Source organism: Falco biarmicus, chromosome 10 (assembly GCF_023638135.1).
Source record: "Falco biarmicus isolate bFalBia1 chromosome 10, bFalBia1.pri, whole genome shotgun sequence".
NCBI lineage: Eukaryota > Metazoa > Chordata > Aves > Falconiformes > Falconidae > Falco > Falco biarmicus.
In genome coordinates, this window is record NC_079297.1 from 50176 (window position 1) to 64519 (window position 14344).

Consider the following 14344-nt stretch of genomic DNA (forward strand, 5'->3'; position numbering starts at 1 on the left):
CCCTCTCTGCAATGCCCTCTCTCCCTCTCCTCTGCAAGCTTTTTAATTCAGAAGGTACACTGGGGATCACTCAGCACCTGAGGCTCCCTCTCTACTGTCACCATCACGAGGCTGGGGAGTGAAGTGCATATCAGACCCCAGTGGGCAGTCACAGCAATTGAAACACTAGTCCCTTGTCTGTGAAGGAAATGTCCTAACATTTAGGAAACATCCAGGAGTTCAGGAATATGGAGGCTGCATATTCCTGTGACCTCTGTGCTTCCCAGGACTGGGGTCTCCTCTCCAAGCCTGAAGAGCTATAGGATCCTTTCTCCAGGTTGTCCTGGTTTCCTTCTGCTCATCCACCTCAAGAGGACAAGAGAGCAGGCTGTGCACAGCCCAGGCAGAACACGATACAACCTCCTAACCTGAAAACAAGAAACCTTAGGAAATCAGGGACATGCTAACCTGCATCCAGCTACAAATTCCTCCAGCACATCTCTGAGCTGCTCTTCTGCTTTAGCCTTTGGCCTTCTCATGAGCTTCTCCACATGGTCCAGCCCCTGCTCCTGTGGGGAAAGCCCAACATTCAGGGAGCTTGTGGCTGTGTGGTGTCAGAGTGAAACATTACAAGGATGCATTTGCCAGAAATTACTTCTGCCTTTCTGCAGAGCTGGGAATTGTGAGAGTGCTGTAGGTCAGCACTGCACTGTCAGGAACTCTCTTGAGCATGGGGACAGCCTTAACACTGGTTGTTACACCACCTTCTGTCTCAGTCCTTGAACAGCCACTGAAATACACTTGGCAAGCTCTGTTTTTGCATTTCTAAGCCCAAAAGGGAAAGGCAAGGCTGCAGAAAGAGATCATCCCCTGCCCAATGACAGCCGGAGGCTGAGAGTCTGCTTGCAGCAGCATGTCCCCAATGCACACTGCAGCTCAGGACTGGCAGCAGAGGAGCTCTTTGTCACAGATATAGTGTCACTCACACCTCCAGGAGCCACTGTCAGGCTGCGGCACAGCATGGGCACTAGCTCTGCACTCACTGCCCTGTCCCACGTGTCTGAAGGGCAGGTAGGACTGAGCCCTGCGAGAGACATGCACTCACACGGGGAGGGTGAGGATGTTTAAGACAAATGTCTTGCAGAGCAACTGCATGGACTACAAGGAAAGCACATCAGGAAGGACCATGCTGCAAACATGACACACTGAACACACTACCAGGCGCTCTGCCAGTTTGACAATCCAGTTGGAAATGCAGAGTCTCCAGGTGTGATCCTCCCAGTAGCTCCACACATACACGCAGGGTTTCTCGTGCGTCATGGGCAGGCAGCTATATGACCTAAGGGCAGCAGGCACAGGAGGTTAGAGCTGCTGTTTGCAGAAAGTACACGCCATGTCACAATGCAGCACTTGTGCACTCAGCACAGGGAGCAACATCTGGGCACTGTCGCGCTCACAGAGAACCAACTGTTTTGGGCCCTGCACCACCAACATGGTGCAAGCTGCTGGATCTGCCCTTTGCCATCCCAAACTCACACATAGGGCTTGTAGCAGAGAGCAGCACAAGGCTGACGGGAGCATGGGATGCTGCCAAGGTTTCTTACTGCTATGGAACTGAGCAATAGTAGGCACAGGGCTTGCAACACAAACACCAGGACACTGCCAGGCCTGTGGGACAAACAGGCAGCAATCACAGAGCAAACCTATCACCGGAAGAGCCTGTGTATGTGTCTCGCCTGCTCAACATAGGACAGCATATGCTGCAGTACTCCTTCCTCCTCACCAGGCTTGTCCTTAGGATGCTGCTTGTTAACCAGAAAAGGGACCGCTGTTATCAATGTGTCACAGTTTCCCTGGGATCCTGTCCTTGGCCACCTACACACATCAAGCAGACACCATAGGGCCTGTAGGGCTAATGGGCAATGGCAGCCAGCTACGTCATGGCAAGCTGCAGGGTTGCAAAGAGGAGAAACACCTGCACAAGCACTTGCATTGATGAGCTGACTAAACATCTGGAATAACCAACCTGGGAAGCTGGGGCAGGACCAGGGCAGGTAGAAAAGAAGGACAAAGAAAACTCACCTGTCATACTCCATGGGCTCTGGTCTCTGGCCTTTTGTCACCGACTTGTTCAGTGCTGCTGAAGCTGGGCCCAAGGCTTCAACATTCAGCTCACCATCTGAACCAGGGTCCAGCAAAGGCTGCTCTTCTTCTTTCGCTTCTCCCTTTTCCACTCTTCTCTGTACTTTGGTCACAACCTCTGCAGCTTTGCCATAGTTTCCTTGAAGTTAAGCATTAAACAGTAAACAGGTAAGTGGGATCACTGTTAAGGAAGTTTGCTAGCTTACAAAAAGTGCAATCGTCCTGCCAAGAGAAGCACATGAGCATGCACTACTTTTGGAACTAGCAGCTCAGTAGCATCCAACCATCAGAGCATCACATAGACAATCAGTTCTGAGAGGGAGCCAGGTGATTGCAAGGAAGTCCTTACGTATGCCTTCAAGTTCCAGCAGCTACAGGTGCCTGCTAACTGCTATCTAAATCTCCTACACTGGGGTCAGCAGCAGTCACTCAGGAAGATTTCTCAGCATCTCCACCCATCCAGCTTAGCAGGTGGGGGATTGAACCTGCTCTCCTGCAATCGCTTCCCCACCACCCACTGCCATAGCCCCTCAACACAACATGGCCAACCCCAGTATCCCAGCTTCCCCTCTTTTGCTTTCCTCTTTCTTGCTCCCAAACCCTTCTCACCTCTTATCACCTCACCTTCCCAGAAAAACTTCCAACCACTCTCTCCAAAGAGGCAGTTCATACAAATACTGCAAACGTCCAATCCCATAGGAGAGCATCCAGACTTTTAAGGTAATTAAAGCACTGTGCGCACTCCCTGGCCTCATCCCCCATCCCTCCTGAGCTCCTGTTTTGGAGGCATGAACTGTGGAAGGGCTGGCACCTTAGGACTGCAGTGCTGACTTTGGCTGTCAGAGAGAGATTCACACTGTTCCCATGGTTTCTGGAGACAGGGCCCTAGGGAATACTCACCTATCGAGATTTCAAAGCTGACAAACTTGGAGCTGAGAGAGGGGTCCATCATAGTGGCTTCAAAGAAGGCAGTGAAGAGGAGGAATTCCTCCTTCCTCCCCAGCGCTTTCTGAACAAGGAGACAGAAATCCACCCAAGAGCCTTGTGCACCAAAACACTGCCTCAGCAAAAATTTGCTGAGCACCAGGGCATGACCAGTGCCTGCGAGTCCCCCTAAGGAACATCAGTGGGATGCTGCTGAGGTCACGCTGGGCTGCCAGACATGGGACAACAGGTCAGTGCAGAGCCACAGCTTCGGCTGATGCTTGCATGAAGCCACTGAGCAGGTTTGTAGGCTAAGGGATTGGTACTGTACCAACACAGCTAAATCTTCCTTGCCTTTCCCAGGCCAAGTAGGGACCCAGAGCCAGCCAACAGCTCCCTGACTCCAGGGGAAAAATAGTACATGCATAAAGGCAGCTGTGCCCCGGGAAGAACACCCACATGTCCTGCTTGTGCCAGGAAGGCAGCGCATGTGGGGGTGCTCCAGCCTGTGGGAGGCAGTTTTGGGGCTGTAGGTGTGGCCTCAGCCATTCCAGAGGTTCAGAAAGCCCTCAACACCCCAGCAATGGACAGGCTGGGTTTGCTCCAGACCGTTACACCAACAACTGATCCCACTGTCTCTTCCCCATGAGGACTGTGCGTGCTACAGGCCAGTGTAGGTCAGCCACACCAGCATGGCAGGACTCACCTCAGGGAGTGGATGAAGCTCTTCCACCTCCACAGTGACCTCCCTAGGCTGCTTGGCATCCTGAGAGCCCCCAGCTTCCTCCTCTCCCTGCAGCTGGTTGAGTTCTTTGGCCTTCTCCTTGAATTTCTTACTTTTCTTCTTCAGCTTCAGTTTGCTTAGGGCACCTTTCATCTTGTTCCCAAGCTTCCTCTCTGCCATGCTGAGGCTGCTGAAGATCTCCACCGTGATGGCCATGAGGATGCGCCCGCGGTAGAAGATCCCCTCACCCATGCCCTCATTGAGGTCTTTGTGGATGTCCCGCAGAGCTGAGTTCTGCGGTGAGCCATACAGGTTCACCCAGGCTGGACCAAACGTCGGGTTAAAGCCTGCAGTGACAGGGACAAGGTCTAATTACACCACAGTGTGCTGCCGCAGAGAGACCTTCCCCCAAGAAGACAGCCCAGGACACAGGGATGTAAGCATGCTTCAGCTACTCCTGCTTGCCACCACCAGGAGACCACCATGGCTGAGCAGAGGGTGCGTGGCATGGGGCTTCCCAGGACACCCTGTCCTGCAGGCAGCAGTGCCAGGCCTCACCATTCCTGCCAGGGTCTGAGATCTGCTGCAGGTCAATATAGTGTGTAGCAATGGCCACGTCTCCAACACTGGCATCATCCAGGACCTGCACTTTTATCTTCCTGGCCAGAGGTGGGAACATCTCAATAAAGCTGATCTGTTCATTCCACTCAGGCTCAGTGGTGTTGGTCTCCACTGACGTTTCCCCCTAGGAAGGAGAACATGTGAAAGCCATGCAGTCCCTGCTGGTAGCCAGAGTAAGGGATGCCTCAGAGCCTTTCTGGGAATGGCAGGTCCTCCTGTCCCACCTGCAGATGGTGCCAGGCAGGTTCTGGAGGTGGCAGCATCCCTGCTCCTGTCCCTGTACGAGCAATTGCTCTCTGTGCTTCAGTGAAGCCCTTTTAGTAGGGCCTGTAGCAACAGGACAAGGGGGGGATGGTTTTAAACTGAAAGAGGGTATGTGTAGATTAGGTATTAGTAAGAAATTCTTTGCTGTGATGGTGGCGAGGCGCTGGCACAGGCTGCCGAGAGCAGCTGTGGGTGCCCCATCCCTGGCAGCATCCAAGGCCAGCTTGGACAGGGCCTGGAGCAACCTGGTCTAGTGGATGGTGTCCCTGTCCACGGCAGGGTGGGTGGGAACAAGACAGTCTTTAAAGGTCCCTTCTGACCCAAACCATTCTGTGGTTCTGTGATCAAGGGGACCTGTTACAAAGCCGTGGCCATGCCCTGCACAGCCAAGGGAAATGCTGGAAGCAAGCGGAGAGCACCACCAGATCCAGAGGTGTCACAGGGCCCCCCTGGGAGCACACCCAGGACCACCATGCTGCCCATGCCCAGGGACTGATTCTCATCTTAATGGATGTCACAGGATCTGGAACCCTGGCCTTAGGTGCAAGAAAAAGGCCACTAAAGCTCAGTAAACTCTCCCAAGGGTGTCAGGCTGAGTCCAGGTTTACACAGAGGACTTCTGCTCTAGGATTTATTTGACCCTGTCCCGATGTTCAGGGATATGAAATCTCTGCCTGCAGAGCTAGTAGCTCAGCCAGTGGCTGTGCTCAGGGCTGCAGGTGTCCCCCATGCATATCTCTGCAAAGATAAACATCCCACAAAAGATTTCTCATCCAGACACTGCACTTCCATGGCCACATGGCTCAGGCCACTGCCAAAGATGGTGAGACTTGGGTTCTCCCAGCCTGTCTCCAGTGGGACTGCTGTGTCCCACGGAGGCTCCTGGCAGTCTCAGCCCAGCACATTCTGCCACGCAGCCAAAGGAGGATCAGCCTGGCCCCATGCTGACCCCCAACAGACTCACCTGCTGCCCACAGAATGAGACCCGCACGTACGGGTCAATAAAGACTTTTTTCTCCCCTATGATCTTGGAGAAACCACCCACGATGCCTGCACTCATGCTGGGCAGGCCCTCAGCACGATACAGCTTGATGCAGACCCTGGCCCAGGGCCTCTCTGCAGGGACTCTCTTAGGCAGCAGCAGGTTCCTGAAAGACAAATTCATATTCTGGCTCTCTCCTGGAGCCCAGAAAACACAGTGCTGGGAAATGCCCTGACTGACAGGAGGTTTGGTTCCTGCCCCATCACAGGTCTCTTTCCCTGGGTCTTTCCACACCAGAAGAGGGGAAAATGGGGCAAAAAATATAGTGCTAAGAGCGATGTGACTGTTTTCCCCAAGGCCACGCAAGACCACACTACACCTACCTTTCAATGTCCTCACCCCGGCTGCTGGAGGAGGTGGGAAGGGAGCCCACAACATCCCCACGTGCAGTGACAGAGATGTTGCACTTCACAAAGCCTTTCACGCCTGCCCGGGTGTCTGTGGGGTCACTGATAACAGCCCACTTCTGGAAAAACCTGTGATCTGAGAAGGAAGAGAAGGAGTTCCCTGTGGAGCACCCAGGTTACCATTTCACATCCCAGCTACATCTGCACTAAGATTGCCCTGACCCTGCCTCTGAAGGTGCAGGAAGTGTCACCACCCCTCAGACAGCTGGGAGAAGTGCTCAGATGAACTAAGTGCTTTAAAAGCAGGGCCCTCACCAGACCCAGCAGAGCATGAAGGAAAACATCAGTTTCAGACAAAGCCAAGGTCAGGGAGCAGGTACACAGTGCAGTCAGTCCTACCTGGCTGGCTGTACACTGTTGCAATGTCCATCTTGAACGTTCCTATGCATGTTCCCAGGAATGGTATCTTCTTTGAGTGGAACACCTGCAGACAGCACAAATCCTCCTGAGCACCGAGATGCTTTCCCTTGGAGATGCTTTCCCTTGGTCGAGGAGGATCAGGTTAGAGATCATTTAGGGAAACCTGACACCTACAAATCCATGGGAAGGCAACACTGCCCAGCACTGGCTCAGAGCAGGGCTGGGTCTCTGCTGTGCTGTGGCCACAGGGAGGCCTTTTGGTCTCTCTGCAAGGCAGATGCCTCTGGCTGGAGTACCTGGCTGGTGCTGGTGCCCTTGCTTTGCACATCACTCCCAGCACCTACACACAGAAGCATCTGGCTGTACCAGTCACTGATGAAGGATAAAGAGGAGGACTTACTTACCAAGATCTCTATGAGTCTGTGGAACAAAGTGTCCCTTGGCTCATGGAATTCGAACAAAAAATACTGAAAGAGAAAAGCAAGACAGCTGAGCTCCAGGCTTCCAACATGGCATCACAAGCTCCTCTGCCTGAGAGCAGCTGCATCCTGAGCATTCCCTGCAAGGATGGTCCCAGCCACCTGGGACACTGGTAGGGCAATGACAGAGCCTCTGTCCGTATCACATACTTCATTGTAGAAGGGGCAGTTTGTTGACTTCTGTGTTGCCGTGTGCTTCTTCTCCTCTCCAACCTTGACTACCACAAAGGGGTTAATGTTCACCCCCACCAGCTTCTGCGCTTCAATGATATTAATCCCAACCTACGAAAACGTGGGAGAAAAACCATTGGATTAGCAATTTCCTCATTTCCAGCTCCATCTTCAGCTTGTTTCAGCAATACCAGTACGCAGCTGGGCAGGGCCCTCACTGCAGGGGTGGATGCTCAGGGCAGGCAAGAGCATGGTAATAGCTTCAAAAAAAGGATCGTAGGAAATTCCACCCCCACAAAAGCTTCCTGCTTGGTTGGCAGGACCCAGCCCTGAAAAGCAGGAGACCCAAATGTGAGTCCATGTTTACTTAGAACAGGGGAAGGATTTAAATCAATAGCTAGGCTGGGAGACCTGCCCTGAAATCCACAAGGCAAAAGATGGGACTGAACTCCATTTCCAAACTTCACAGTGGTTTGAATAAACCCGATGTCAGAGCACTGGCAAGAGCCACAGCTTCATACCAGCCTCCCAGCATCCCCAAGAAAGCCCTTGCAGCAGCCCTCCACCCCCAGCCACGTCCTGCAGATGTCCCTGGGGGCCCAGGTAAAGCCCTGGGGAAGGTGGCAGGTATCAGCTGTGCCTGGGTGCCCTCTGAAGCTCTGCTCAGGCAGTGTTTTTGCAGTAGCACACAGGGCTGGCTGTCAGGCTGATTCTCTTCTCTTGTACATCCATAGCTAGCTACATGGCCCAAAAAGAAATTCTGCTCTGGGTTGGCTGATGCTGGAGCCAGCACTCATGGATGCAATCCATTCAGGGAACCTTACACCTTGCCCAGGGAAGGCATGCAAAGCAAGAAAGTGTCTTCATGCCAGAGGCCTTGCCAGGGTATGTAGCAACTGGAGAAGCCCAGGCCTGCAGCAAAGCCATGAGGGACCAGCTGTGGGGCCAGGGGCAGCTGCAAGGACATTCACCCAATGCTGCATTACCTGGAAACTCTGCGGGGTTGGGGTGGCAAAGAGGTCCCGTGAGAAGCAAAGTCTGGAGCGGCTGCACAGAAAAACAATCTGGGTAAGCAGGTGTCTTCATCTGCATGGACCTTGGAGACTGGAAAACCCTGGCAACAAGCAAATCCCCAGCAGTCCCTGTTTGGGGCCAGTGGAGATTGAAGGTTTCTGACATTCTGCAAAAGCAGAATGCCAAGAGATGCAGGATTTCCCCTATGAGCTAGCACTTTCCATCCCAGGGCCCAAGCAGAGGCAAGAGAGAAGAACACATCATGGATACCTCCTCACAGGGCTGAAGACAATGCCAGAGACCTCCATCTCAGACGCATCACAGAAATCCTCATCCTCCTCTTCCTCGTCAGTCTCCAGGCCTTTCGCTAGCTTCCTGCCCAACACAGCAGCCCTCCTGTCCAGTTCACTTGCTCTTGGACCCTCGGCTGCCCTGCAAACCCCCTGCCATGTCATGCACCATGTCATCAGCCCTGACGAACAGGTTGTGCACTCCCTTCCACCCAGGAGGGTGAGCTGATACACTCAAGTAGGGCTACTTACTGCAGCTCCTCAAATCCAGGATTGTGGATGATTAACTCTGAACTGTAAGAAAAAAAGAGATACTTTTCTGAAAAGGAAAAAAAAAAAAAAAAGCATGTTGTGTTGTTCACTGATGCATTTAAGTAACAATGCCACAGCCATGCTCCTACTTGACTCTTGGCAGAGACACAAGCATCCTTCTAAGTGATGCTTTTCCACTGTCCCCACTGTACAACTGCTGCTTTGCCTCTGGTACTCCAGAATTGACACTCCCTAGACCTTGCTGCTGCCTGTCATCCTGTCTGCTCAGACTCCCACATCTCTCCTGGCTTTGGGCACCACCTGTGTGCAGGGTGCCTGGGGTTGCTGCAGTGCAAAGCCACACTCTGCAACTTTGCAGCCACAAAGTCTTGCTCCCGTCAGCCAGAAAGGCTGCAGAAGTACTCTCAAGTCCAAAAGGACTCCCAGATCACAGAGGATCATTGCACTCATGGGCTGTTTGTAAAGACAAGGTATTTTCTTTGAAAGAGCCCTGCTCATTTATGGCTGCTGTAGAGCAGAGATGCATCATACTGGCCAGAGGTGGAAAGTAAATGAGGCTGGATTGCATCCCGAAGGCTGCCACTGGCAAAAGCACCTACATAAGCGGCATGGAAATTTGCTCCTCACAGGATTTCAATACCTGTCTTTCATCTGATAGACAAAGTCCTCTTCAACCCAGGTTCCAGCAGAGCCATCTGGAGGCACGTAGCGCAAATCCAACTCAATGTAGATCTACAAACAGAAACTGAAACTGCCTGAGAGCTTGGCAGCCGCAAAACAACTGCAGAAATGTCACAGAAAAGGGGAAGTGGAGCATGGAAGTAAAAAGGAAGTGAGATGCTGGTGGAAAGAAGGGGGAGGAAGGGGGTCACAACCCCATAAGAGGGCTATTTATACCAGATGCTCCTTGTCTGCCTCCATCAACAAGCTAGAGTTAACCAAACTCCCTCCCCTACAGCTTCCCAAACTCCAGGATTCACTGAGAAAAAGCTCGCTCAAGGTTACACATCTAAAATATACCATCGAGGCACCTCCGAGAGCCACCTCCGGGCACTTTCAACAAGGAAAGTGGGGAGAGCCCTGCAGCAGAGAAAACTAATATGCAGGGGTTTGGAGTGGTCTCTCTGTGGGAGGCACGAGACAGCTGGCAGAGCATGCCCAGGCATGGCAGTTTGGTTTAAAATACCATGACAGCCATAAGCACAGCCAGAGTCTGCATCACAAGACACATCCACTTAGCATTAGTGAGGAAGACGACAGCCAAAGAAGTACGGGGCATGTTGTGTATCAGCACAGCCAGCATGGGTCTGAAAAGATGGATCTGCAAACATGGATCTGCAGGTGACCAGCCGAATCTCAAACCAACACAAACGCACAAGAATTTCCAAGCAGAGGCCAAAATCACAGCCATGAAGGAGGTCACTTCTCAGTAGGCTGAAGGGGATGTACAAGCTGGGTTCATAGTTTAGTCCCTGGGAAAAAATGTTTCTGGAAGGAGAAATACACACAAAGCAAGCGGTACTATAGTGGCTGGGAAAGGTAGCAGCAAAGGCTGGATGGATGCAGAAGCCCAAGATAAAGCTGGGTGAATAGCTGAGGCTTGGAAAAAACCCATTCAAACCACTAGGAGAAAAAAGGATGGAAGTAACTCAAGTCCCAGAGAAGAATAGGACTTGGAATAGAAGGAAGGGCTTTGTTCCCCCTCTGCTAAAGGAGCAGAGATCAAAACATGCCCTTGGGGACATGTCTCTTCGCGGCTAAGCTGAGGAAGAGGGCCTCAGGCTGCTCGTGGATGAGTGTCCAGCCTTGCCTGCTCTATTCTGTCCCAGGGCTGCACAATCCAAAACTTAACCTGGTAAAAAACCAAGTGCGGTTGGTTTTTCTTTGGAGCAGCTCATCAGCATGAGTGCTGCTGTTAGCACAAGGCAAGAGGCAGCCAGGGGCAAAGGATTGGGCTACAGAGCAGCTCTGACCTTACAGCAGTGTAAGTGCCCCTAGCTCTGTCCCCTCAAACCATTGCCAGCACAGAGTGCTGCTGAAGGGTGGGTCTAGACCTTGTCTCTTTGCGGGCATGCATGTTTATGCAGTATGCTGCATCAGGCTAAAAAATCACCCTGGAAATGTTCAGTTTCCACCCAGACCTGCTCCCTGATCCAGCCAGCTCAGCAACATGGGAAAGTTGTGCCTGTGGCACTTGGTCTCATGGTCTGCTGGCCACAGAGCTGCATCCCACATGCCACTGCAGGCGTGAGTCAGGCTGCCCACAAGCAGGGCAAACAGAGGTGCAGCACATTGCAAGACTGCCTGTCTCCGCCTTGCCTCTTCCCAGCCCCACCTGCAGCCCTGGCACCAAGCCCTGGTTGTCTGGCACTTGCTGAACTGTGCCTGCACACACCCAGCTGCCAGGGCACAGCTCGTAATTGTGTTGTGTCCGTTTTCCAGCAGCACAAAGGGCTCAGTGAGCCCCACTCCTGGGGTGCGAGGAGAGCAGGACTCACTGCACAGAGCAGAGGGGCAGGCAGGTGTCAGAGCTGCTCACACTGCCCCAGACCATTGTTAAGCTATTCAGTTAGTACTGGTGTTCAACCCAAAAGCTCACTGGGGGTCCCCAAAGCATCCTGCCACCTTCAGCCTCACCCCCTCAGCTCCCCTTTGCTTGGCGCCCTGCAGCAGCGCACGTCCACGTGCTGCGTGGTGTAGGAAGCAGATGAAATACCACCTCCTACATCCATCACCCAGGCTTGGGGAGATTTTACTAAGCCCTTGGCAGGTCTGCAGGACCCCAGGCCCACTCCACACACTTCTGGATGCTTGTAAAATCACTTGATGGATGTCAAGTGGCTGCACCCCCGTGCAGAGAGGGCACAAATGCTGCAGAACTCCCAGGTTCAAACAGCACCTTGGACTCCCCCTCCAGCTCCAAATCCACCTGGGAAGCACCACACAAGGTTTCCCACAATGTCTTCCCGGTTGCTGATAGCTAGGCCACCCACGGAGGACTTACACCAGTGACTCTGTGGTTCCTGTCGACAAGGGCCTCCCGGATGATCAGCCTGCCAGATGTCATCAGGTGCTGAAGGCTGAGGACAAGGGTACCGAGAAGCCTGAGACAAAACCAGAGGCTGCAGCAAAACTGTATATAGCATCAGCACCTACATCATGTGTGAAGAGAGTACCAGGATCTCCGCTCTCCTGCTCACAGCCCCTCCGAGATGCAGCAAAGGCCATCAAATGCTGCAGCACTTTCCATAGGAAGTCTGGCAACCAAAATACCTGAGACCCACTGACCCTGCAGCAGGTCATGCCTCCACCCCAGTCATGCCCAGGCAGCTGCCTGCAACCAAGCTGCCATCAGTGGTTAAAGGCTTGTATGGATCCAGTCCCACGGTGTGTGAGGGAGCTCCCCCCTTCAGCAGAGCTAGGCTTCACAGGAGCCAGCCTGTATCTGGGTACCCAGCGGAACTGGGGTGACTCTTCCCAGACAAAACTGGGAAGCAGAGACTCCACACAAGGAAATACAGAAACAGGACATAAAGCCATGGCCACAGGGATGTCTGCAGCAAATCAGGCCAAAATTTACCTACTCCAAAAAGGCTTCCGTCTGAGGAAAAGTCATCTGGCTCCCTACCAAGTGGCAGGAACACATGAGGGATCACATTCAGCTGCTCCTAAGCCCACCTTGTGTTACTGCTGTCTGGAACCTGTTTGTATATTGGCCTCCATCTCCCTGTGGCAGTTTTGCCAGCAGCTGAGCTAAGTCCCACATGGAACAGAGCTTCCTATTGTCTGCTGGAAACCACCACTGGGGTGTTTCACTGCCTGCCCAGGACCATGACAAGAGGAATCATTCCCCAGTCACCTTCAACTGCAAGCTGCTGATCTCTTGGTATTGCCTCTCACCTCTCTCTTTTCTCAGATGCAGGGCCTGCCTGATCTCCTACCCCCAAGGAAGGAATGTCTCCATCATCCCCCTCCTCTTCAGTTTGGTGCTGCTGCCATAGAAAGGCTGCACACACAGAACTCCAGAGACCATAGATCAATACAGCAAATTTTCTCCTTCTATCCTTCCACAGTCTCTTCCTGTTTATTTTTGATCATTCCAGTGCACTGTCCAACCGCTTTTAAACTGCAGCGTCTATTACCTGCCATTACTTTGCTCCCCAGCAGCAGAGGTGTGTGGATAGATGCTGTCAGTGCCTGTCCAGTCATTTCCCATTGGGCTTCTCTTCTCAGCACAATCAGGTCCTGGTGTTTTGTTACTGTTTGCTTTATTTGTTCTACAGCACTTTCTATTGACATTTCTGTCAGAAACAATTCCTCTAATCCAGCTCCCATAAGGAAAGCATCCAGTAAACAGTGACACAAAGTTCAGCCACATTTTCTGCTCTGGCTTTACCTTTAGGTGTCTCACATGTGCTGTGCTCATCTGTTTCCTCCACACCCTCTCCGGCAGGGTTGTGATGGTTTTGAAAAGGTCTGCATTATTAGCTGCCTCTAGAAAATTGTTCCTGTTGGTTTTCCCTCACTTCCCACATTTTGCTTATCAGAGCTGACACCTTTCCCTCCATCCTCATGCTTCACACATCCTAGAAGGACATGACTCTGCTCCCTTGCTTGGTCTACCACCACTAAATCTGTCCCCTCTACTCTGGAGTCTCCCTGAAGTGTTTTACAACTGATGGAACAGCTGTTGAGTCCACAGCATTGTGCCTGTTGCACCTAGACACATTTTAAATTCTGGCTGATCCTTTAAATTGCTGTAATTTTTAAAGGTTAAACCACACTACCATGAGCTCAGGGCTTTTCCCCACTCGTAGGCATGTTGAATTTGAGTGCAGCATGGTCAGTCACCACCTGGATCTATAGGGTGAGAGCAGGTCCCCACTTTGCTCTAAGTCTTGCCCTTGTAGCTCTATTTTTTAGGGCTCGATTTTACCTTTGTCCCACCTGGGGGTCTGATCTAGACCCTTACGTAATCTGTTACTGCTGGCACAACTAAATGATTCCACTTATTTAACTTAATATATACAGCACTGCTGCCCCATCAGAACCAGCTCCATCCCTCTTTTATAAAACTTGTATGCTGCTCATCTGCCTCCCATCAGATTTCCAATAAACATTTTCTACTCCCAGTAGAAAATTCAGAGGCCAGTATGTCTCTTACCCCACCTCTGCTTATCACCTGACAACCAAAGGACCTACCTGTTACTGAAAACCTTGCTGCAGTTGTAAACCGTAATGGACAGCACTTCCCCCATGACGAGCTTCCCATAATGAGGCCAGCAAAAAAGCTACAAGCAAACAGAGCAGGAAGAGAGAGTTCATTCCCAGCCACGCTCTCCCATGTTGGCCAATCTCTGCAAAATGACCGAACCAACGAGCATGACAAAAAACTGCTGCAGTGGGAAGTTACGTTCCTGCTGGCCCAGGCAGACCCTGCAGCTGGGAATGGAGGAAGGGTGGGGAGGGGAGCAAGAGCCCCTCCATCAGCACAGAGCTGCAGGTCAGCTACTAAAGAAGTTGGAGCACCATCACCCTGGCTCTTGCCAGGATGATGCTTGTGCCTGCTGAGGTCCCCAAGCCGACAGGTGGTGTGAGACGGGGTATGGGAAGGTACAGTAACCTGGAGAGAACAGATCACCCAGGGCAGGGAG

At 52.2% G+C, this 14344-nt stretch overlaps 1 protein-coding gene across 33 annotated transcripts in view; it reads right to left on the minus strand.

The window, feature by feature from the left end:
- The window catches only part of LOC130155889 (fer-1-like protein 4), an 88828-nt gene that overhangs the window by 22731 nt on the left and 51753 nt on the right, over window positions 1-14344 (minus strand). For 18 of the 33 annotated variants that reach the window (XR_008824245.1, XR_008824243.1, XR_008824244.1 and 15 more), the window contains 17 exons: window positions 13893-13981; window positions 11695-11794; window positions 9331-9422; window positions 8670-8711; window positions 8398-8559; window positions 8100-8160; window positions 7093-7224; window positions 6868-6930; window positions 6443-6527; window positions 6020-6179; window positions 5619-5802; window positions 4328-4514; window positions 3752-4116; window positions 3022-3130; window positions 2062-2260; window positions 1198-1318; window positions 448-548 (listed from right to left, as the gene is read on the minus strand). Coding sequence is in view for 30 of the 33 variants with exons in the window: in XM_056353751.1 (XP_056209726.1) it covers window positions 448-548; window positions 1198-1318; window positions 2062-2260; window positions 3022-3130; window positions 3752-4116; window positions 4328-4514; window positions 5619-5802; window positions 6020-6179; window positions 6443-6527; window positions 6868-6930; window positions 7093-7224; window positions 8100-8160; window positions 8398-8559; window positions 8670-8711; window positions 9331-9422; window positions 11695-11794; window positions 13893-13981 (2252 nt within the window). In the remaining 3 variants the exon portion in view is untranslated. The remainder of the gene's footprint in view (window positions 1-447; window positions 549-1197; window positions 1319-2061; window positions 2261-3021; window positions 3131-3751; window positions 4117-4327; window positions 4515-5618; window positions 5803-6019; window positions 6180-6442; window positions 6528-6867; window positions 6931-7092; window positions 7225-8099; window positions 8161-8397; window positions 8560-8669; window positions 8712-9330; window positions 9423-11694; window positions 11795-13892; window positions 13982-14344) is intronic. The other 15 variants (XM_056353753.1, XM_056353766.1, XM_056353754.1 and 12 more) reach the window with 2 other exon arrangements.